We start from the raw sequence: 24,049 nt of genomic DNA, 5'->3' as shown, positions 1-24,049 counted from the left end.
ACAGCTTCCCACCCCCTTGGCCAGAAAAAAAATCTGTAGTGAAGGGTCAAATTATAAGGGCAGATTGGATAGTTACCTCTTTTGATGAATTTTTTAGAGAGTATGAATTTTTGACTAATATGTTTTAAAGAAGGGGTTACCTTGTTGATTTTGTCTCTAACCTTAATGCTGTTGTGCGAAAAAGACAATATTGTTATTTTAACCCTATTTTATCCAACTTCACTAATAATTATTTTTCCGTAATCCCCGGTCAGTCTGACACAGTTCCAACTTCTTTAGGTATTGTACCATCTTCAGAACACTGTAATAAATTAAATTTCAACTATTCCTTTATTATGATGTTTAGCAATGATGGTGCTCTTATAACAATATTATTACTAAAAATTGGGTTCTACTAAATGACAACAAAATGTTTAAAGAAAAAGTAGGAGAAAAACACTTTTATATATAGAAAAGGTTGAAATTATAAGAACTTAACTGAACATGTTTCATTGAACTGTGTTAATTCATTTAATGTTATGAACAAATGTGGATGTTGTCCACTTTGTAAACATATTTTGGTGGGCGAACCTTTTGACATTTGTTTAAATGAATTAGCACCTATTGGTGGTCATTTAAAATTAAAATCCTTAAGGAGATAAAAATAAGTATTTATTTTTAATTGTCATGAATTAATTGATTTTCTCTCTATTTCCGTTTGGACTGAGTTTCTTTGATCTGATGAAGTCTGGTGCTTAACACTTTGAGATGAAAACGCTTGTATGTAAATAAAGTTTTGAGCTTCATTCCACAAGCTTTGGTTTGGCTATGTTTTTCATTCATCAGACATTATTTAATCTTTACTGTTAAAATGATCTCTCCTGAAAGACCTACTGTCACGGTAAGTATCATATGCGATTATACTACCTTTTATAAGATTGTCATTGTAACACTAAACATTAATGTCTGAGTAGTTTCCCAGCTGGTACAAAACTACTTCAGAAGAATTTCATATCTTGAATCAGACAAACTAATAACTCACAAAATCCTTAAAAACAACCAGTAACTGTTTAAGAAGATATTACCTAAGTGGGTAAGGAAAATACATAGGATAACTGCTGCAGTTGTTAGTATGCAAAAACTATACAGAGCAATGCGATATCCAGTGGAAATGTATGAGATGATTGTCAAGTGAAAGGTAAAGAAACACAGCCACTATTATTAGACAGCTTGTAAAATTAAAGGTATAACAAAAACTTCTTCTAGAAATACTAGACATATAGCAGATAAAACAACTTAAAAATATGATCGTTATACAGCAAGCAGGTAAAAAGCTCATACGAGTGGTTGAAAATCAGCTGAGCGGACATATTGGCTTTTTAAATGTGTGCGAGGTTGTGGTACACTGGGGACTGTGTAATTTTCCCTTTCACAACTGTAGTGTGATTGCTGCATTTACATATAATTGCCATGGACTATGGGAAATTCAGGAGGGGCATGACCACCTGCAAGCAAAAAGAATGGATGCTGAGTGAACATTTGTACTCAATCACTTGCTGCTTGATGGTCATAGATATATATATATACACACACACACAGACACACACACACACACACAGATATATATATATATATATATATATATTTATACAATGACTGGCCATTAATATTCTAAAATGAGCACACCGATTGGCCAGCCAAACCAGTGTGCCCATTCTAAATCCGTGAATATATCAACGGAAAAAGGACTTTTTTCCATCGTTATATTCTGTAAGTTATATTTTATTTATTTATTTATTTATTTATTTTTAAACAAAAATGAAAAAATCTGTAATCCGGACTCCGGACATATGAGCACAACAGGATGGAGGAAATACTACGAAAATCAGGTACGTTGTTTAAAACTAAAGACATATACCTGATTTTCTTTGCATTTCCTCCATTCTGCCTCTCTCCTACCCCTAAAACTGCTAGAAACCTTTAAAAAAAAAAAAAAAAAAAAAGGAGCAATGTAGACCTTCTTTTTTCAGTTGCTTCCTTTCCAAAGCACTGATGTACTGGGTAAGCATTGGAATGCAAGTCCCATATGCATGCGCAGTACATCAGAAAAAGCCCCACAATACCGGAAAAACACGGAAGGTCAGCACAGAGGAATTATACAAAGATGTTATTTAAGAAATGTAAGTACTGTTTTTTCCTTAAATAATGTCATTGTATAATAGCAATAACTCACATTTGGGTGTGGGCAATGCTGGATTTACCCACATTTGGCTTTGTTTGGTTACTCGGGCTTTGTCCTCATGACCAAACCACACCAACTGTGGGCAAATCCAGCATTACCCACACCCAAACATGGGTTATTGCTTAAATATATACGCACACAAACTTTATATACATATATACACACACACACCCATACCCATATATACATACATGCACACCCACACACACACACACATATATATATATATATATATATATATATATATATATTTATTTATGTAGAAGTATAAAATATTTCAACCATAGAGTAAAAAGATAAAGACAAACCAATTAGTAAAAACTACAAGAAAAATCTAGCCAAGCTAGAGTTTTCACTGTGTGATATCTTAAACCTCCTGCAATAAAGGCCCATGGTATATATGCATATGAAATATAAAACTAGCTGTTGACATGCATGTTTTGGCCTTCTTATGACCTCTTCAGCACAGCATAAGCGGAATGTTTGACTATAATTCACAAACACAGGGTCTTTACACCCAGCTGATGTCCATAACCATTAAGGTGTTTGCAAAATATCCCAGGAGCACAGCATAAGTGAACAGTTTCACAACTAGTGTGGTTTGGCTTTATTGGTCTGAATGTACCCACAAACACTTAAAAAGAAAAAGTAAAAAGTCATAGACATTCAGAAGACATATAGCTGAAACACGATGTCCTTAAGGAGTCATTTGCATATATCCATGGGTCTCTAATACAAGAGGTTTAAGGTATCACACACGTAGGGGAAAAAAAGTTATGTACTCACCATAATGTTCCACCTGAGTTGTTGCTTTCCATTTGTTTCAACTGTGGGAATACGGATCTGATATGGCCGCATTTTCCACCATCGGGTCCAAGCTCCTCCCTTACCCATAATGCTCCTGTCGCCCTCCTCCCCTCAGATCGAGTTTGCTACAGACCATAGTACCTCAGCCTAATCATAAGCCTAAACCCCTGGCATTATCACCCATTAGCTCACTAAAGAAAAAGGGCTGCCAGAATAGGGGCTATGCCTCTGCTATCCAGTACACTACACAGCCCACATAAAGCAGGGGGAAGGGACATTTGAAGACAAATAAAAAGCAACAAATCAGATGGAACGTTATGGTGAGTACATAACTTCTTTATATGAAGTTGATGTTTTCATTTAGTCTTCAACCTGTGGGACAGAGTTCCCAGCTAACAATGAACCCTGGGAGGTCCACATGGAAGGATCTTCCAGAGTACAGCTGAGTCAAAGGATGCCCTACCTCTGGAAAGGAAATCCACCTTGTAATGAGAGATGAACATATGTGATGATGCCCAAGAAACTGCCAAGCAAATGTCATCTACGGAAACCCTAGACCAAAAAGCTGCAGAAGTAGTTACAGCCCTGGTAGAATGCTCCCTGACATGTCCAGGTGGGGATAACCCTTTTGTTCGATAGGCCCAATGCACTCAGAGATCCAAAGAGCAACAGTTACCTTTGACAATGGTTTTCCTAAGAAAGACTTAGAAAAGGAAACAAAAAGCTGATCAGACTTACGAAAGGATTTTCTTCTATGTAAATAGAAATGCAGTTGTCTATGAACATCAATTTAGTGCAATTTATACTCTCCCTTATTCTGGAAATTGGGAAAGAAGACAGGGAGATTGATGACCTGGTTAATGTTAGATTCTGATGCCACTTTTGGAAGGAATGAGGGATTCATTCTTAGAGAAATCCTGTCTTTATGAAACACCATGCAAGGGAGTTTTGACAGATAAGGCCTGGATCTCCAAACTCTCTTGGCTGAGGTAACAGTGGTCAGTAAAACAGTCTTCCAAGACAGGAACTGTAAGTCAACTGCAGCTGCAGATTCAAAAGGGGAAGAAATCAAAGCTTGTAGAACTAAGATAAGAGCCCAAGGGGGTAGTGAGCCCTTGACTGGAGGCTGAAGTAAAAAGGTGCCTTTCAAAAAGGCTTTACAAAGTTTGGAAGAAGCCAAAGAAGCCATAGTCTCTCCTATGTGAAAACTGGCTATCGCTACCAATTGCACCTTTACTGTAGAAAAACTAGCACTTTGATTGAAAATATATGCCAAAAACTCCAAAATGGCAAGGATTGGAACAGTAAAGGAGTCCAGATCATGTTGAGAAGCCCATAAGGAAAAATGCCTCCATTTACTGGAATAAACCTTCCTGGTGGAAGAGTTGTGAGCCGCTATCAAAATCTTCTTGATTGGAGACGACAGCCCGGGAGTCCTAACTATCACTGGAACTGGCGCAGCCAAGCAGTGAGCTTCAGGGTAAATCTGGGTGTGGGATCCCTGAGGGATGTATAATCAGATCCCAGACTGGATCTAGTGTCCAAGGAGGACACATCGCATGAGACCACAGAGAAGGGAACCAAACTTGGTGAGGCCAGAAGGGGGCAAAGAGGATAACTAAGCTCCCCAGCCATTGAGCTTTCTGAATGAATTTCGGGATTAAAGGGAGTGGAGGTTAAGCATACAGTAGACCAGAGGGTCAAGCATGAACTAGAGCGTCTCTGGGGGGAACTCCCCTGGAAGGGTGTTCAGAGTGAAATACTTGCTGGACTTCGCATAGGAAGCAGTGGCAAAGAGATCGCAGCAAGGCTGACCCCACTTTAGAAAGATCTGTTCCGCTACTGAAGGATTCAGAGACCACTCATAATGCATCGGGACAGATCTGCTGAGCCTGTCCACCAGTATGTTGGACCTCCCGGAATGTGCTTTGTCACCAGAAATTGGCAGGAGATCGCCCACTCCCACAGTCTCATGGCTTCGTGACAAAGAGGGTAAGATCTGATTTCCCCCGTGTTTACTGATGAACCAGACTACAGAAATATTGTCTGTCTGGATGGCAATTGTCCCTTGGGGAAGATGGGCATGTAGAGCTTGCAATGCTAATAGAGCTTCCCTCACCACCAGAACACTGATATGCAGACGAATCTCCAGGGAAGACCACGTGCCTTGGCTTGTCCTTCCCATGCAATGCCCCCCCTCCCCAAAGCAGGGAGGCATCTGTGGTAACCGAGGTGTGGAAGAATAAATGGACAGCCTTGAAGGAGATCCGGGCACTGAAGCCACCAAAAAGCCACCAAAGAAGTGAATCCCTGTATGCTCGAGATAACCGAACCGAATGAGATAAGGGCAGGTCTACCACAGATCACTAGATGGCCAGACTCCATTGGAAAACCCTCATGTGGAGGCGAGCTGTTGGAATAAAGGTAATCGTGGTCGCCATGGACCCCAGCACCCAAAGAACTGCATCTGCAGTGGGACACTTTAATGCAATTGACATGATGTCAGAAAGATAATCTGTCCAGAGTTAGTAACGGCTTGCTCTGGATAGTATCTAAGCGAGCCCCAAATGTAATCTTGAACTTGAGCTGGTACCAACTGGGGGACTTGTTGAGATTGATTGTTATACCGAGGTGGTGAGCAGTCTTGAGAAGGGGATCCCTGGGGCTTAAAACAGAAGATGCCTGGAGGGAGCGGAAAGGAGCCAGTCGTTCAGGCAGGGGAAGACCTGGAACCCCTACAGCTGCAGTTGAGCCGGCACTACTGCCATCATTTTGGTGAACACCCTAGGGGCAGTGGTGAGCCCAAAGGGGAGTGCTCTGAACTGATAATGACTAGCTCCCAGCTGGAACTGGAGGAACCCAGAGAACATCTGTGCATCTTGATGTGACAGTATGCGAAGTGGAGGTCCACAGAGCATATCCAGTTGTTTATCTGCAGAAAGGGCAGAATGGATTGGAGTGTAACCATCCGAAACTTTGTCTTGGCAACTGACATGTTTAAGGTTGAAAGATGAAGGATGGGTCGTAAAAGTCCCCTGTTTTCTTTTGGCACTAAAATGAACCTGGAATAGATGCCTGAGCCGGATTGGTCTGGGGGATGGGCTGGATAACTCACTTTTAAAGCAGCCTGAAGATTTCTATTGCTGCCTGTTCCTATTGCCCAGGTGGGACGTTCGGGAGATGATTTGGGGGGGGGGGGACTGGAAGGTAAAGAAAGGGAATTGAATATCCTCTGGATATGGTCTGTAACACCCAACGACCATTTGTAATCAACTCGCAGGTCGTTGGGTGAAGAGAAAGATGCCCCCCCCCCCAACTGCCTCCAGAGACAAGCAGTCAGGCAACCCTTCAGGGCTGATGCGAGGGTCTGTCTGGGAGAGAATCCCAAGATCCTTGGGTCCTCAGACCCCCTCTGCCTCTGGGGAAAGATGAGTTCTGAGCATTGTGGGAAAAGCCATGAGACTTTCGGAACCACATCTTCCTCGCCCCATGATGATTCCTAGGAAGCGATCGTTGTGGGGTTGAGAAGTGAATCCTGACAGCAGACAGGGTTTTCCCATCCTTTTCGCTCTGAACCAAGGTGTCTCTAATGGTCTTACCAAAGAGTGTGGAACCATCAAAGAGGACATTCGTAAATGATGCCTTGAAGGGCTCAGAGAAAGCACAAAGCCGGAGCCAATTCTGGCCACCCTAGAGGCACGTTCAGTAGCATGCGACAGGAGCCTCATGGAAGTGTTGGAAATGGTGGCAAGGGTGGCCATACAGGAGAACACCTTCTCCTACACCAACATGGACCCTGGGGCAGACTCAGCAACCTCCCTGACCAGGTCCCACTGCAGTCTGATGACACGTGCCATGTAATTCAGTGCACACAAAGCAAACATGACTGAGGCGTAGGTTTGCTTCCCAAAACTATCCATGGCCTGTGATTCTCGGTTTGGCGGATGGACTGAAGAACTCTCCTGAGTGAGTTTTTTCTTGGTGGCCACCACCACCACCATAGCATCTACCAGGGATCCCTTCAACCAGTGTTGCTTGTGGGATGAGGCGCTGAGGACTTTATCAGGGTACTTGGGAATAGGCTCTACCGTGTCCAGTTCCTTCCATGCCCTGGATGAAATGAGGTCCACGAGAGGATCCGCAGGAGGGGGACACCCAGGAAGTAGAGGGTCATCTGCCAAATGCCTCCAGGAACACCAACTCATTTGGGTTGGGTTTTTGGGTAGACCATCACCACTCTGGCATAGGATTTCCAAGATGTCGCCGAAGAAGCCATCCTCTGGGGGTGATCAGGGGAACCCTCCCCTTCCTCCAAGTCAGTGTCTTCGGTGGTGAGTCCAAGTGCCTCCTTTTGCACGTATGTTTCCGAGGGAGCTCTTCAGGGGGAGTTTCTGGGGAGGACTCAAGAAGATCCCGGGGAGAAACCCCTGGGGCACAGTGGCAACAAGCTGTCTCTGAGGGGGCAGGAAGGCAGATTCCTGGTCAGAAAGATAGGGAGCCAGGATGGACTCAGAGGAAGACAGAGCCAGGGGGTCTTGATGGAGCCGAGAGAACCCTCTTCACCACATCAAACGCAAAGGGCAAGCAAATGCTGGTAGCAGGGGAGAGTATGACCAGATCCATGGCTCTCTACACTGAAGGGAGAGCTGGATCCAAGCCTCCAGGAGCCGAGACTCCAAGTGGAAGGGCTGACTCAAAAAACCCCAAAGCTGACACCCCCTCAGATCCAGCACTGAGACTACGGCTCCGAGAGTCAGACGGCTCTGAAAGTGACGAAGCAGAGTCACTCAGACAACAGTCTTAGTTGATGTTCCTGGGAATATTGGTGCCAACCCCCCTATGCCAGGAAACCTCAGAGCAGACTACTCCAAAAGTGGGGGTTGGATTGGAGAAGAAGCAATCAGTAGGAAAGCAGAGTGCATGTTCCCAGCCTCGAGGGGGATTGGGCAGGCAAGACTCCCATCTGGATATGGGTCTGGGTGAACCTCCGCATCATCCTGTCCACCTCTGCTTTGGAAATACTATGGGTGGACCAGGTGGAAGAAGCCACTGACCTGGGCCTGGAATGGCACCCAGGGGAGGCAGGAAGGGGGAGACTGCCTCAGGAAATCTCCAGCGAAAAACGAGGAGACCATAGCTGAGGTAAGTCTTGGGACAGATCTGGCTGAGACTTGGCCAGAAGTCCCTCGATGGAAGTGCTGTCAGGGAACTGCTTTTTAGGCCTGTCCTGGTCTTTGGAACAAACCTTCTCCCTGTCCCCAGACTTCTTAGAGGGAGGTTGAGTTCCAGAAGCCGGGACAAAAGAGGTAGAGGAGACCGCTGCCTCCGAAGGAAGGAGGCCCTTCAAAAATCAGCTTGTTCCTCCTGTCGATCAATGCATGGGAGTTGAAACCTATGCAGATCGAACAGGAGGCCTCTAAGTGCTGAACCTCAAGACATACTAAACACAAGGAGCAGTCATCCGAGGGGGGTAGCTTGTGGCCACATTCAGTACGTTTCCTAAAGCCAAGTTTGGATGGCTCTGCCATGGCTAGAGGAGATCACACACAAGTAAAGGGTGAAAGAAAGAAAGGTGGGAACAAAAAGTGATAGAGACAGAGATGAACTTTTTTTTTTTTTTTTTTTTTTTTAAACCACGAACTAGCACAAAGGGATAGGGTAGTTGAGGAAAGACAGATGATTACAGAGTAAAATAGAAAATATTTAATTACTGAAAATAAATTTAAAACTAAGGAAGCTCGGAGCTATAAACCACACTGCTGATTATCACAATCCGAAAACGAGATCTGGGAGAGGAGGGAAACAGGAGCACTATGGGTAGGGGAGAAGCTTGGACCCGATGCTAGAAAATGTGGCCAAGTCAGATCCGTACTGGATCCGTATTCCCACAGGTTGAAGACCAAATGAAAACAAGAACTTCAGATCCTGAGATTTTCATCTATTCCAGAGAAGCTGGAAGGAATACACTGCATTAATTTTATGAAAGCACAAATAAGCAACTGGACTGTTACTCCACAACAAGAGTTGTTAGCTGAAAGAGCACATCGTGTGTATGCTCCAAACCTGTCTGAGAAAGCAACTTAGATCTTTAACAGTAAAGATGCAATCGTACAGCAGGAGGAGTTCATTCTGACAAAATACTAAAAGTGGGAAACAGCAGAGTGTTTGTGGAGAATGATTACTCATTGTACACCAGGCAAAAGAGGAGTAAATTCATTCCACTCTTCAAGGAATGTTGAGGCGCAGGTGTGAGATTCAAACTGCTGTGCACCCAGCTGTCTTCCAAGCTATTCTACCCTGGAGGGTCAAAATCATTTTCTGAAGTACATGCTAAGGAGGAAACACAAAAGTTTGTCCAACAAAAAATGAGCTATGAAACAGAAGGAGATTCTGCTTCTTATTCTTCTGGTAATAAAGACCACAGAGAGTCTGTACCTGTGAAACCTTTTCCACTGTTTAAACAGAAAATGTTGGACAGAAGGAAGGCAGCATGAGAGTTGACTAGAAGAACTGGAAGTACGTTGGAAATGGAGATGAACAGTAATAAAACCAGTAACTTGTGGTGGCATTAGAATGAAATAACTATATTTGTGAAATATGATTTAACAAGAAAATCTGGAAATACCGGACTTTCAAAATTTGTTGGACTTATAAGGGACTCTGAAGTACATATCCTACTTCATGTTGTTAATGTTCAGAAAAATGCTTTGGGGAGGGGAAGAGAGGCGAGAAAGTTAACTAAGTAAAGAAAACTTTTTTCTTAATAGTACTATTTTTGTGGTATATAGTTTTCTTTGCATCCTATAAAATACATTTTCCAAATTATTTTTTTAAGTGTAATGGGGATTGTAAATAGGCACTGGTCTTTTTTACTTTCTTTCTCCCTTCTCTCTTTCTTCTTGTTCTGTTTTAAGAAATGTAGGCATTGTAGTGTTTAAAAAAAGCCTGGTTAAAAGAGCATGACAAAAGAAAAATTAACATGCTCAACGACCTTAGATTGCTTTAGTAACTAGTTTTGAGAGAAAGCAAGTAAATGAAACAGAGTATGCTTACCTGGCCCCCGTACCTCCAGGGAAATAATCTGATAAAATGAAACTGACTGACTGGTTCTCATGTCTCCATGGAGACAATCTGATAATGAGAAATTGGCTGTCTGGTTATCATGTCTCCATGGTGACAATCTGATAAAGAGAAACTGGTTAGTCTGTTGGAGAGTGACTGGCTGTGAAAAAAAGAAACAAAAACAGAAACTGGCTAGATCATCATGTTCTCTGAAAGCATTTAGGGTTTTCACAGCTGTGAGAACTATAAAGATAAGACAAAACCAGTTAGCACTTAGAAGCACAGGCTGCATCATGCATCTTAGATGGATAACCATTCTTTCAGGTTAACTCAAGTCTGAGTGTGGCTATCAGTTTGGGACATTAGTTCATATTAAGAGGGTAAAACTTCAATATTTGAAGATGTACATTATTTTGTCTGTTAGTATTAAACTAATAGGTTTAGGGGGTACTGGAGGTTTGTTTGTTTTTTTTTTTTTTTTTTTTTTTTTTAGGGGTTTCAAAAAAACAGAATGTTGTGCAAGATGTGACATAGGTTCAAATGGATATGACAAAAAAACAACTGCATAAAAGTGCAACCTACCAGTGTATGCATGTAGCACAAAAGCTGGAACTAAACATTTAACAAAAAGGTGTTATACATAAAAGGTGGGAATAACAACTTTTTAATACAATGATGTGTTTTGTAATGTCTTCAAATGTCCATGGCCTCACAGATAAACCCCAAAAAGAAAGAATAGTGAACTATATTAAAAATGCAGAGTGCAAATAGCTATGTTACAGGAGACAAGACTTGAAAGAATTGAACATGTGACTTTTGATAAAGACATTTTTCAGGATGGTTATTCGACAGAATATCTGGGACAAAGGAAAAGAGAAGAACTTATATTAACTGCAAGAGGAGCTACAACAGTGATAGAAGAGGTTGTGCTAAGGGGTTACTGGCAAGGGAGGAGGATTACACTGGCATGCATTTGTATTCCACCTAAAACTGTAACAACATAGCTTAAGACATTTCTGGGAGATATAATCAGTTTTCAGCAAGGAATATTACTTGCAGGTGGGGAATGGAATTTGATTTGCAGCAGTGAATATGTGTCTGGAGACCCAGAAGGGAAAGTATAACAAAGGAGGGTAGATTTTTGACGAAATTTATGAACAAATTTGATATGGAAGATGTGAATTCAGTAACAGGAGTTTGGAGTGAATTTACATATTATTCCCCAAGATATAAAAACTGGGCTAAGATAGAATTTACATTTCACAGGAACATGTGCATTTAATTGAAGGTCTTGAAATGCACCCAATAACTATTTCAGATCATGCACCAATAACTAAAATAAAAACAAGGAGTAATGAAATAAAAATGAGGCACTGGCATTTTCCCACCTATCTGTTGAACAGAGAGGAATTTAAGGAATGGGTAGTGCAGATTAATCAGGAGCTATCTGACAGGATACAAATGACTTCTGAAAAAACAGCTAGGGAGTGGGATAAAATTAAGGTGGAGTTTAAAAACAGAGTGGAAATAAAGAAAGGGCACTACAGTTAAGAAGTAACCAGAATTATTTAGAAGGATTGACAAATGTTATAAAGGTTTGCAGAACAGGGGGAATCTCACAAGACAAGTGGATCAACTGCATAATGCCAAACAGAAAATAAGGGATTACCTCGATAATATACACAAGTTTAGAAAGACTGCTGTTAAGAAACTGTTGTTTGATAACAGAAGAACACAAAAACTTTTAGCACAACTACTCAGGCAACAAAGTAGAAACGGCTGCTGCCAAGCTTAGGGAGCCCTATAACAAGAGATCTTGTAGCGGTAAAAGAAATATTTTGGAAATTCTATGAAAGTCCATACAAAGCAGAGAAATATGGAAATCAAGAAAACATACAAATGGAAATGTTTATGTAAGAATTAAATATGCTAAGATTGCAGGTAGATAAGGCTCGATTACTAACGGTTAGGACAGGAGGAGATGAGGTGAAAATTTGATGTATAACCAATCTACAGGAAAGTCCCCAGGAATAGATGGAATTCCTGTGGAAGTTTGGAAGCTAGGAGGGAAAAAAACTGATAAAGATCTGGAAGGTTTGTTTAACAGTACTTTAAGAGAAGTACTGCCAACATCCTGAAAGAAAGAAATGTTAGCTGTAATACCTAAATAGGGTAAAGATCCAGCGCATCCAGATTCATACAGCCCCATTTCAATAGTAAACCACAATTATAAAGTGTTCTTTTCTATAATGGTGACAAAAGTAATCTGAGAACCGTCATGGTCCAAAGGAGTAGGAGCCAATCAGATCAGGGAAGTTGCCAGAATGGAAGACAGAAGAATCTTTGGATCTGACGATGTGGCTCTCAGGGATCGTGGATCTGAGGGCTGCAAATTGGCAGGTCAGATTGGAGATGGAACAACAATAGGCTGGAAAGAAGGTTTAAAGCTCGCAGATCCAATGGGAGACACAGCCGACAGGACCCTATCCGGATCTGTGTTCTGAGGAATTTTCTCATCATCCTATCAACTTCTGACTCTGAAACACTGCGAGAGGACCTTACAGGGGAAGAAGTGGACGGTGGTCTGAATGACGTTTGGGCATTTCCTGGAGAAAAGGAAACCTTAACCTCGAGGACACCAGCTCCAGTGAAAATCTCTGAGTACGGAGCAGAGGAGATTTGGCAACGGTAGACGGCAGATCTTAGAAACCTTCCTTGGAGGCTCAGAAGAATGTGTGGACTGACAAGACCCTGCAGGTGAGTGTTTTCGGTGCTCCCTGAGCTCCTTAGATTTTTGATAGGGGGTTTGAGCCCCTGAAGAAGAAGTATCAGGAGAAGTAGCAGAGGCCAGAAGCAGGCCTTTCAGAATTAATTTCTTTCTTGTGTCACTAATGGCCCAAGCATTAAAGACCACTTAAATCAACCAGGAGTCCAAAGGTGCCGGGTCTAGACAATATACACACTCCCTGTGGGCATCAAAGTTAGGGATCTTATGCCCACAGGAAGTGTACTTTTTGAAACCAGTAGGCTTTATCAGCCATACTGCAAAAAGGAAGAACAAAGGATCCACACACAAAGGCAAAAGTTTTTTTTTTTTTTTTAAGAAAAAAGAAAGGAAGGGTTCTCAATATCAATAATGGTATGAAGTCAAGGTAAGAGAGGGAAAGAACTATCAACAATGACAGGTAAGATTACCTGAAAATTGGTAATAAAAAAAGTTTATAAAAGTTTAGAAGGGGTAATGGAGATACCATAAGCTATTATCTAAGGAAAAAAAGAGAGAAAGAAAAAGAAATACAACTCTATTCCCTCATGAAACCCAAACAGGAGCTTGAGAAATCGCAATTCTGTCTGATCTTGAAGCGAGGCAAATGTGATCCATGGTAATTCAGTGGTCATGGGCATTATAGGTAAGGGAGGGAGAGTCGGATCCTAAAATCTAAAAAAAAAGTGGATGAGTGGGATCAGAGGATAGGATCTGAAGCCATTAGTTGAGGAAAGAATGAAAATGACATCAGATCTTTTTTTTTTTTGTATCGAGCCTGAGTTGTGGCTGAAACGGGACCTTTGACCAGTCCAGTTACCCAGTAAAAAAAAAAAAAAAATTAAACAAACATAAAAACAGTACAACTTTGACAGCCCATCACACTCTAATGGTCATGAAGCCCTACTGAGGGAATATATAAAAATAGGGTCATACCTCTGAAACAATCTGCCATTTTCTAGTCAAGTGCTTTGTATCACAACTCTCGATATTCAATTGTAAACTGTAGATAGGTTGTACTTTCTGAGGTAAAGCGAGCATAATAGAACAAACACCTGCATCTGAAGTAAGTATCAAGAAGCATGTCTGGTAATGCTCACTGCACCTCTCTTTTTTGTATCAACATCTCAAATTCTTAAAATATCACTTTCAGAGAAAAACAGGTTCTCATGCTATAAAAGCAAAACATATTTATGATTTTATACAGTACATATTCACCCATGTGAGAGAAAGCAAAAATGAGCATGTTTGCTGTGAACAGCAGTTGCAAAATTATAATAAAAATAACAATGTGAAAGCCAAATATGGGCTATGTCTTCACAGTATATCTAAAATGCAATTAACACTAGTTGCAGCTCCTTTTACACATACAATGTCCCAACAGAATGCACCCTAATAGTGCCCAACCTTGGACTTTGAAGCAGTGGCTAAAACATGAGTACAGTAACCATACTGCCCTCATGAGCCATAAATGATCATCTGACAGTGACTGCCTTTTATTTTCAACAAACAGCCTGCCATTTTTTGTGCACATTTCTGATGTCCTATTGTGAGGAAAGAGGAGGATATAATTGCCACACTAATAAATTTTGACTCCCTGATTTCAAATACATTCAAGTGTATATCAAGAGAACCTTATGCATGTCACGTGGTGCACAGAGTGAAAGACCTTGCTACAGCCTGTGGCTCAGATTCACAGAGTTATAAAACAAGGGACTATGCAGACATTTATCTCCCTGACAAGTGATATCAAAGGATTACTCAACAGTGATCATGTAATTGCATTGTGCTTTCACAAACAGAATGCCTCCTCATCTACAGCCTCAAAATTAGATACTTTCTGTGTAAACCTCTAATGTCTATGATGAAAGTGAAAAATTAAATTCAGACTTCAAACTGTTGCTCACAAACAGGGACACCATTCACTATTCCCCAACAATGACTGTTTCACTTTAACAGTGACCATGTAACTGCCCTTCGCTGTCACATATATCCTGCCACCTATAAAAGACAGACACCTTCGTTGTATGATTTTGATGTCTGGTTTTGAACACAGTGAAAGACACAATACTCTCAGAATCTATGTCAACGTACTGCTCATAAACATACTTCCCCAACAAGACATAGTAATAACAATTCAGAAGAGGATCAGTGATGATGTAACTGTCCCAGACTTTCACAGACAGCCTGCTGTCTCACTCTTCTTAAAGGCAGCCGTCTTCTGTGTATCCTACTGATGTTAGACTATGATGAAAGTGAAAGAATAACCTCAGCAATATACTTCAACCTATTACTCCCAGATACATGTGCATTACCCCAGTCTTCAACAGCCATATAAATGCTCATTTCACTTTAATAACACAAGACTGCCCTCCAAAAAAAAAATGCTTTTGATAACTACCTTCAATGAGTGATTGCAAAGAACATGCCAGAAATAATGGCCACAGTAATGTAAATCAGTTTCTTGCTTTCTGTCCCTGCCACCCCAACTGCTGTAGTAAATAAAAATGGAAAATTAAATTTATTCCAAAAATTCAGTTCTATCATCTCTGAAAGCATGTACAAACCTTTTTGGAACTAAAAACATTCACATCAAAATGTATTTTAACACATTCTTGAGAAATGCAAATTCTCAATTAAGGATTCATTTTAAAGACATATGAATAAACATTAAGGACTGCTGCTACATTTTAGATAATTAAAACCAAAACGTATCTAAAGGCAAGCAATGTACCTCAAAAATGTACAGTTTGCTTAAAACTGGCTTACACAAGCCTAGTTTGCACAGTCATCTATGTTATACTCTAGGCCTAAAAAGTACTAGCACTAGAAGTGGTAATCTTTTTGTATGTGTGTCTGTGTCCTTGACTGTGTGTGCACACTTAAAAGCACAACCTATTCACACATTTAGTGGAGAAACTTCACCATTCAACATATTCTTCAGGATATTTTTGACAAAAGAAAACATTGGAGAAAACTACCAACACCTATAAAAGTCACTACAAAGACACTTTTTCTCTGTGCAACTGAGCGAACAATGCTGCTCAGTATGATGAGCAGTGAAGAAAGATGTGGATCTAGAAGGGTGCTTTGTGCCATCTATGTCAGTACCATGTTTGGCACAACATCTACACACTGGTTCCACACAAGGAAAACAACTTCTTGGAAAAATGTGGATGAAGAATGGGACACAAAACACCAACAAACGCAAATGCTAATGATGGAGGACGTTACAGTGGGTGCACAGGAGCACGCACCCACAAGGGGAAGGTATTGTGAGCCTAGGGACGACACGGTTTACTCATCTCCTTCCCAAGTTGTAGGCTTAGGATGATCATAAAATGTCTTCATAAACACGGTGGAACAAATAGGCTCAAATCGGATTGGGGAGGCTTGATAGTTGAGCTGGTACAGGGGTAAAACAAAAAAAACGTACCTAAAAATATATCCAAGTGCAGTGAAAACAAAGTTGAAACAAAAGCATTAACATTTGAATGATTTATGTTAAATTTTTTTTAAATCAAAATATGAGGCTCAATGTTCACTATTTATGTCCCAATTTAATTCTCTCAAAATAGGACTGAAAAAAATTGAGCTGTATCTTACTGGAAAGAAATTTTGATAGGGGAGTGAAGCTGGTGTCTCCATGACCAGTTTACATAAGAACGTCTGTGGCAACGAGTCATCTTATCACACTTTCACACACTACAGAAAATCTCTTTCTACCAAACACCATTAAAAGGATGAAGCCCTGATTGTACCCCAGATGCCAAGGGTTCAGCTGGTAACATGGGAACTGCAGGGGATGGGCCTGGGTGGATGGGATTCAATGGCTGTTACTGACTCACCCATTAATAGAGGAGGGAGAAGCTTTGGCTCTTCAATTTGTTGACACCTAGTGGGAGCACAGAATGCTGCATCAAGGGGCACAAGCCTGTACAGCACGCACTGCCATGCGGTACACAGCACTTAGCAACCTAGGAAATATTGTGTATGTGGAGGCTTGTGCACTTAGCAACCTAGGAAATATTGTGTATGTGGAGGCTTGTGCACACCACTCTAAGGTTAAGCAGCAGAACCTGCTAGCTGGTCTACATCCTATCACCTAACTCTTGGCAATGGAGGAACAAATGGGCTGACCGGACTTCCCAGGTACAAACAAAATGGAGTACACAGCTCTCACCTCTACACAATGAATAAGCCTATAGGGTACTGACAGTGCAGTCATTGGACAAAGTCATGTGGAAAGGGGGAGGGGTTAGATTTCACAAAAAAAAGAACAAGGACACTAACAGAGGACAGTAACCTTTAGTCAACAGAGTTACTCCGGTGCTAATGTTACAATTCAATCAATGTGAACACTAGCACAGTTGTCATAAATTAGCAATAACCTGACAACACCTAAAAGACTTGAAAGTCATGGGAAAAGAAAATATACATAATTTCACATTTATGAAAACATGGAAGACACTGGGAATCTTAGTTAAACTGCCTTACAGCTATCACTTCATTTCTGAACATGAAATAATGGGCAAGACCTGTATGTACCACTAAAAAGTCAGTAAGTATACCACATTACATTTTAAATGCAGCTGCTGAGCACTCCTTTTCTTCCACAATAAAAGTGTGCAATGCCATCCCTTTGAGAAACAAAATCAAGGTCACAGTGAAGAAGACAAAGCTTATCAAACACGTGAAGCCACCAATGTTTATGCACATTATTACTGTGAAACTTCCTTCTTCAGACTCCTTAGCATTGTTTTAGCTCCCCTTACCCAATGCACACATACCAGTCCTGTTAATCCCAGAACTACTACTGTTACTGCAGGGCTGCCCCTCCACAGTCAGTACACAGAGATGTATAAAAATATATGTGAAGGCTAAGCAAAATTAATCAGTGCTAGATTATGGAGGAAGGCATGCCAACTTCAGTAGTTTGTTTCAGGACAACTTAGAAAAAAGTCTACCAACTGAAAGAAAGTTACCATATTAGTACCCTTTCAATAATGAGATACCCTCTACTGCTACTGTTCAGCTGTTACAAACACATGAAAACATGCAAAGGTTACATGCAACAAAAAATGTAAACAATAAAAATAAAACGAAATGGTATCATGCGCCGACCTGTTCCTTGAGATGCAGGCAGTTCATTCTGTGCAGGCAGTGTACCTGTAGGTCCAGTGGGTGGTGCATAAGACAAAGATGCTGCTGGAGCTCCTGGCCCGCCATGCTGGTAGGATGCTCCAGAAGGAGGAGGAGGAGGAAAACTAGAGCCAGGATTAAAGCCTGCTGGAGATGGAGGGTGTTGTCCAGAGTACACAGTTCCAGAAGTAGAGGAGTGAGGAGCAGAAGGCATGTAAGGTACATTTTGGTATGCAGCTGAAACTGGAGGAACAGAAGATTGCTGAGGCTGATAGACAGCTGGTCCCACCATACCATGGGGGTAATGCTGTGGCTGTGGGAAAGCTAGAAGGGTAAGCAGAGATACAGAGAGGGAGAGAGAAAAACAGAGACATAAGACAGAAAGAGTAAGGGAATGAGACAGCAGAGTTGGGAAAAGAAAGAGACAATTTATTAGTAACATGTAATATATTGTCTGTACATTCAGGCTGTTTTTAGCAAACCTAGAAAATATAAAAGTGTTAAAATTAGTGTTCTTTTTTCTAAAACATGCTCTAGTAAAAAAATATTACTATATGACACACAAATCTCCAGATACTACTATGTTTTCATTATTTTTTGCAATACTTGCATCACATGGCACCTATAATGAATACTACCAATAAGTTATTCTATTGTAACATGCAGTACCTAATTAGTCATTCAGTGCTACTCCACGTGTGACGCACCTACTGCATCCACTGCAGAAGTTCTTTGTGTGTGATACAGGAACTAAATGTAGTCTACATATGCTCAATCCCTGGCAATTAGAGCAAGCCAATCTATTTATATTTAATCTGCTCTTTCAACATGTATCGCCGTAGCAGGAAGCAATGCAGTACAAGTCTGCACACACAGATCCCAAGGATTGTTGTTAAGACAGACAGCATAGTCTTGACAGAGACAACTGCACTTCACACTTCCCTGTACAAAATTAAGAAGTATCTAAAGGGCTCTTCAGTCTTCTGTACTGTGGTATATTTCAATAACAAAACAGTCATGAACCCACTCAGTATTCTTACCATCTGTCTTTCTTACCTGCTGCTTATGGCAATGCAGGACAATAATGGTATGATCTAATTTAATGTTATGCTGTCCTGAAAGCATGTAAAACATGCTCTATATCAGTTCCTTACCTGTTGATTTTACTATACTGCTTTTTCAATTCTAGATAGCAGATGCTTTGATGACCAGTAGTATACACTTTCACTATTTCTGCATTTACTTTTGGCAGCCTATAGTAAGTAGGTCTGTGTTATGATTTACTTACCCTGAAAAATTGCAAACTTACCAATTTGGAGTAACAAACATGACTGGAGCCATCAATCTAGGACAGAATCCACTGAGGTCTAAATGTGAAGGAACAGCAGCCAAATCTGCACCGTGAGGTGGATCTACGTCATTTCAATTAACGTTCATTTCACTGAAAACTGCAGATGCATTTCACTGAAATGTGTAGAAGTATATAGAAAGTAAGGAATGGTATAAATTTCTTATCATAGGAGTTATTTGGGGGAAATTAGTTTATCAGAGTATGTGTGGATTGCGACAGTCAGCATCAAGTAGTACCCCAAGATTTTTACATTATTGTGTGTGCTTCAGTACTGATTCACTTTTTTTTTCTAAGCAGGGGTGTAAGGGGACTTTTACCCCTCCAAAAACATTTAGGATATATTTCTTGTGGAGAATGTTTTCTATGAAATGAGTTTTCAGTCAAATGGGTTCAGCCATTTTGGATTTAATGAAATGACATAGACCCTCCTGTGAAATAACAATCAGTGATGTGTATCTGCTAATAATATTCCTCTAACAAACATCTGTTTTGCTCACCATCTAAGATATAGATACAAAAGATCCTGTAATTTTCATGCTACTGCACCTGTTTGACAGAATTAGTTCTGAACAGCCAACCAAGATGAAAAAGGCAGTACCACAGAGTCTGCAAAAAGTAATACTGAAAAAGGAAGAGCTTGCCTCCATAATACTGGGGTTGCTTTCAGTTTGTCATGCAAATGGTTGCACTTAATTTTTAACGCACAGTGGCCAAAAGACAGGAAACCTACAAGAAACATTTAAAGATATTTTATGCATTTCAGGATAATTCCTAACATACATTTAAACTAAATGTAAAAAGAATCCTACAAGCAATTTAAACAACCACACTTATGTTCTATCAAACAAAGTAGAAGATGGTCAGATACATAAACACAGACAAATAAATATCTAATGTATTATTAGTTTGGGGAGGTAGTCAGGAAGAAAGAAAAGGAGACATTTGAAAGACTTAACAGAAGTCTCTTCCAAACTCTAATTTTATTCTTAAAAGGAAAAAGTTCATTATTTCTTTGCTTTTTTTCTGTTAACTTTAGTGTCTGTATCTATTTCACTGTCATGCATCCCTCTGTGGGGATACTACTTAGTAGGTGTGAACTCTGATACGACACCTCATTAAGCATGTCTTCTTTCCTCAGGAAAAAGTATCTTAGTTACTGGCTGTATGCTGCCCCTATGGCTGGGGGGCAGTTTGGTTTTGTCATACATCTCTATACATCTGTCAGCAAACATCCAAGGGGTAGACATGCAGCATTTTTTTTTTTGCTAGGAATGATGGAGCCACCTCTGCAGGTGACCAAGTCTTAGAAGCCCTGCTCCTCTCAAAAGTAAATGCCCTGGCTCATTTCCAGCTTCCACTAAGAATCACAGCTGGTAGCACATTTCTGACAAATCCTCAGCCCTTCTCCCTGAGATGGGTAGGCAGACTCAGTTTTCATCATTACTTTCCTTTCCTTCCCAGCTCTTCCAGTCTATGGACTGGAAACCAAAACTGGAACAGCTGCAGCACTGTCATGGCTTTATCCTAGTACATTGAGGGACCAGCAATAAGGCAACACATTAGTCAATCAAGGTCTAATAGTAAGCTACCAGTTACTACTATTGCAGTTAACTGCATTGTTATCAATGATCTAAAGTCTTCTTCAAAAAATAGTTTATAGGCTTAATGTGCATTGACAGGCACATCCTGAACTTGAGCAAACTGCAGTTACCCACACTAAAATGTAATGGAGGAGCTGTGTAGATTATCTTCCTTGTAACATATTAACTTACAGCTGGGTGCAACCCTTCTGCCCCTATTTAAACAGTTTCAGTGCACTCTGCCTTCTAGCCAACAGGTGACACGTTGCATGCACACAATAAAAAACTTCTCCCACCCAAAGTAAAAGCTGCAATCCCAAGTCTACATCTACCTCTGCCAGTGTGCTAGCATAGTGCGAGTCAGGAAGAATGAATGAGCCAGTCAGCTTGATGGTTAATCGGGGGGGGGGGGGTGCAAGAGGCCAAAAAAAAAAAAAAAACATTAAAAGAATGATTTCATACTTGCAAAAGATTATGCATTATGGATTAGCATCAATAACTCAAATTACCCACAGCCATATTAAAAGAATTATCCTGTACAAATGCTTTTGGTGTGTATATTTAAGTCTCTCCAGGTTTGCCACAAACGGTATCCAGTTCTGTGACTATGTACTTTCTAAGGTAGTACAGTACCCTGGATTGGCTACATGAAATATGGAAAGCCAAAAACGTGGCCCTGGAACAAGATCTATAGCAGAAAAAGATAACTGCCCTCATTACAACCCAAACAACTGAAGATCAATCAATTACATAGATGATAGAGCTGCTATTTGAGGGCAGGTGGAGTCAAAACTGACTCAAGCTTCTCCATCATATGGAGAAGCAGCTTAAACTACAGTACTGCAGATACTCATTGGAGGACAGACTGTATAGCAAAAAGCACAGAGGACAAAGATATAAACATCCACTAAGCAGCATCGCTGCAGTCAGGGACTAAGTGCATGGGTGAAGCACGCATGGCCAATAAGCTTGATGCTATAGTATTAAAGTACACATCAGGTTGCCAGAAGAGATGTTTTACAGATTAAACCTCCATATTCCTTTCAGGATGACAACTGTGATCTTCAGTTCCTGACCCCCTCTATCGGTGGCCTAAACCATCAGTAAAGAAGTGGGAATGAAATGATTGATGGAAGTGTGTTAAATGCTTGACAGGGAGCTGTACAGAAAAAAGTAGTAGAAAGAAAAACTGGGCTCAGCTTTTTTCAGTGTCTGGATTTTTAACACTGAATGTGAATACTGTGTTCTGAAATTCTTGTTTTTAGGAACTGCTGAAACTACTATTAGAGTGACATTAAAGTCAGAGGACCATGAAGAAAATGTCTAGGCCTGAACATGAAATCTGCTCAAGGACCTTAAATACTCACTCAAGTCACTTTGGTGTAAAGAAACCATGGCCCTCAAGTCATCAATATTTAAGATGAACTATATACAGCTCCAACATGAGGACAGTGCAGTGGTGCAGCAGTTTGCATCGTCACCTCACAGCAAGAGGACTCAAGTTCAATTCTTGGCTTGGGATTCCTTCTGTGCGGAGTCTGCAAGTCCTCCCTGCATTCGAGTGGGTTTCCACCAGTTGCATCGGTTTCCTCCCACATTACAAAGACATGCATCTGGAGCATTTCTTCCTGGGCCTCCAGTGAAAATTGGCTTGTTCCAAGTCGGACTTTCCCGGTAAACAAATGTAAATAAATAAATTCATACTACATGGAAAATTTACATCTTAACCTTCAAAATGCCAGTGTCCACAGAACCTAGAATGTTCTTCCACAAAGACTCTGATGAATCCTCTGATGTTTTCAGACATCTGCTCCAAGGTGGAAGAGGAAGATTACCTTTTTTTTTCTTGCATTTTCTATACAAGAAAAACATCCCTTACACTTTGCTGAAGGAGACTGCAGCTGCAAGTAAGTCCTTGACACTGGTGAAACTAGGTAATAACCTAGCTATTGACTGTTCAAAAAACTGTGCCACCTCCTCTTGCATAGAGGGATAAAGCTCTGAGTATGACAAAGGAAACCAGTGTTCGATTATTGGTATGGGCATCTACTGGAGCTGGTGTGGGAAGGATGGGTATATCTATCCCCAGGAAAGAGAGGAAAAAAGAAGGCCGTTTACATGCCACAATCACTCACAGTAGAGAAATGAGGGACAGGAGGTAGTCCCAGGGTGAACTTTTCAGCTCATCAAGCTAAATACAGTAGCTTTTTCCAGCAGCAGTGTAGAAGTGTGCAGATTCTTAAATTGCAGTGGCCTCCATGGTGATAAGACTTGCACATCCCCCTTCAGATTTAAAAGAAAAATGTAATTCCTGGGATGATGCTGAGGACACAAGCAACTCCTATGGCTGTCTGGGTGACACCCCTCAAAAATTAGGAGAGGCTTGGAAAGCTACAATTCTCGCAAGAAGGGAAATCAAACAAGCCCCAAAGACAGACCTAGTAACAGTTAAAGCTACATCAGTTGTCACAACAGATGACCTATTACCAGTGAAATGACCATGTGGAGAACAAAGTAGAGATTGTGTTCCTTTTTTTTCCCCCTTACTAAACATCTTTATTAAATTATCACATATAACATATGCAATTTTACATTTATACAAATGAAAAACAAACATTGACACCCCTTCAGTTGCAAACATTGTACATCAGACACCACTGAAACAACTGTAGTTGCAAACATTATACATCACTTATAATCTATCCGATCATTGTCAATTATTATATGCCTTATTCAAATCCTGCCTCAAACCTCATTCCTTCTCTCCATGTATTGCTCCCACAATTCTTATTTTTTCCTATGTAGTTTGCGCCTTCCCTTTTCTAAAGATCCCAATTCCAGTGGTTTCATCTCTGTTACTATATTTACTACTTCCAGTAAAGCTGGTCTAGACTGATTTCCATTTTCTAGTAATTGCTTTTTTGGCAGCCACTAAAATTAGACTCCGCAAGGCTTTACTATGTCTAGGCAATTCCGATTCTGTATCACAGCTCAAAAAATCATCTCCCAGTCAATCCAATCTGCTCACCCAACATATTCAACAGTCTGCAGGGAATCCCTAAAGTCTGCCAGCTCATTACACTCCCCCAAAAAATTTTCCCAGCCACCTCTTTCTTGCCTGT

At 40.7% G+C, this 24,049-nt stretch overlaps 1 protein-coding gene across 1 annotated transcript in view; it reads right to left on the bottom strand.

Annotated features, from left to right (window-relative positions):
* SEC31A (SEC31 homolog A, COPII coat complex component) overlaps window positions 1–24,049 on the bottom strand; it is a 1,704,034-nt gene that overhangs the window by 272,166 nt on the left and 1,407,819 nt on the right. Inside the window, exon 25 of the mRNA XM_044060384.1 lies at window positions 17,979–18,320. Within this exon, the coding sequence (XP_043916319.1) occupies window positions 17,979–18,320 (342 nt within the window). The remainder of the gene's footprint in view (window positions 1–17,978; window positions 18,321–24,049) is intronic.

This window comes from Protopterus annectens, chromosome 2.part0 (genome assembly GCF_019279795.1).
Source record: "Protopterus annectens isolate FY-2018-M chromosome 2.part0, PAN1.0, whole genome shotgun sequence".
Taxonomy (NCBI): Eukaryota; Metazoa; Chordata; order Ceratodontiformes; family Protopteridae; genus Protopterus; species Protopterus annectens.
The sequence above is the reverse complement of the archived record's forward strand: the minus strand, read 5'-3'. Positions and strand labels throughout refer to the sequence as shown.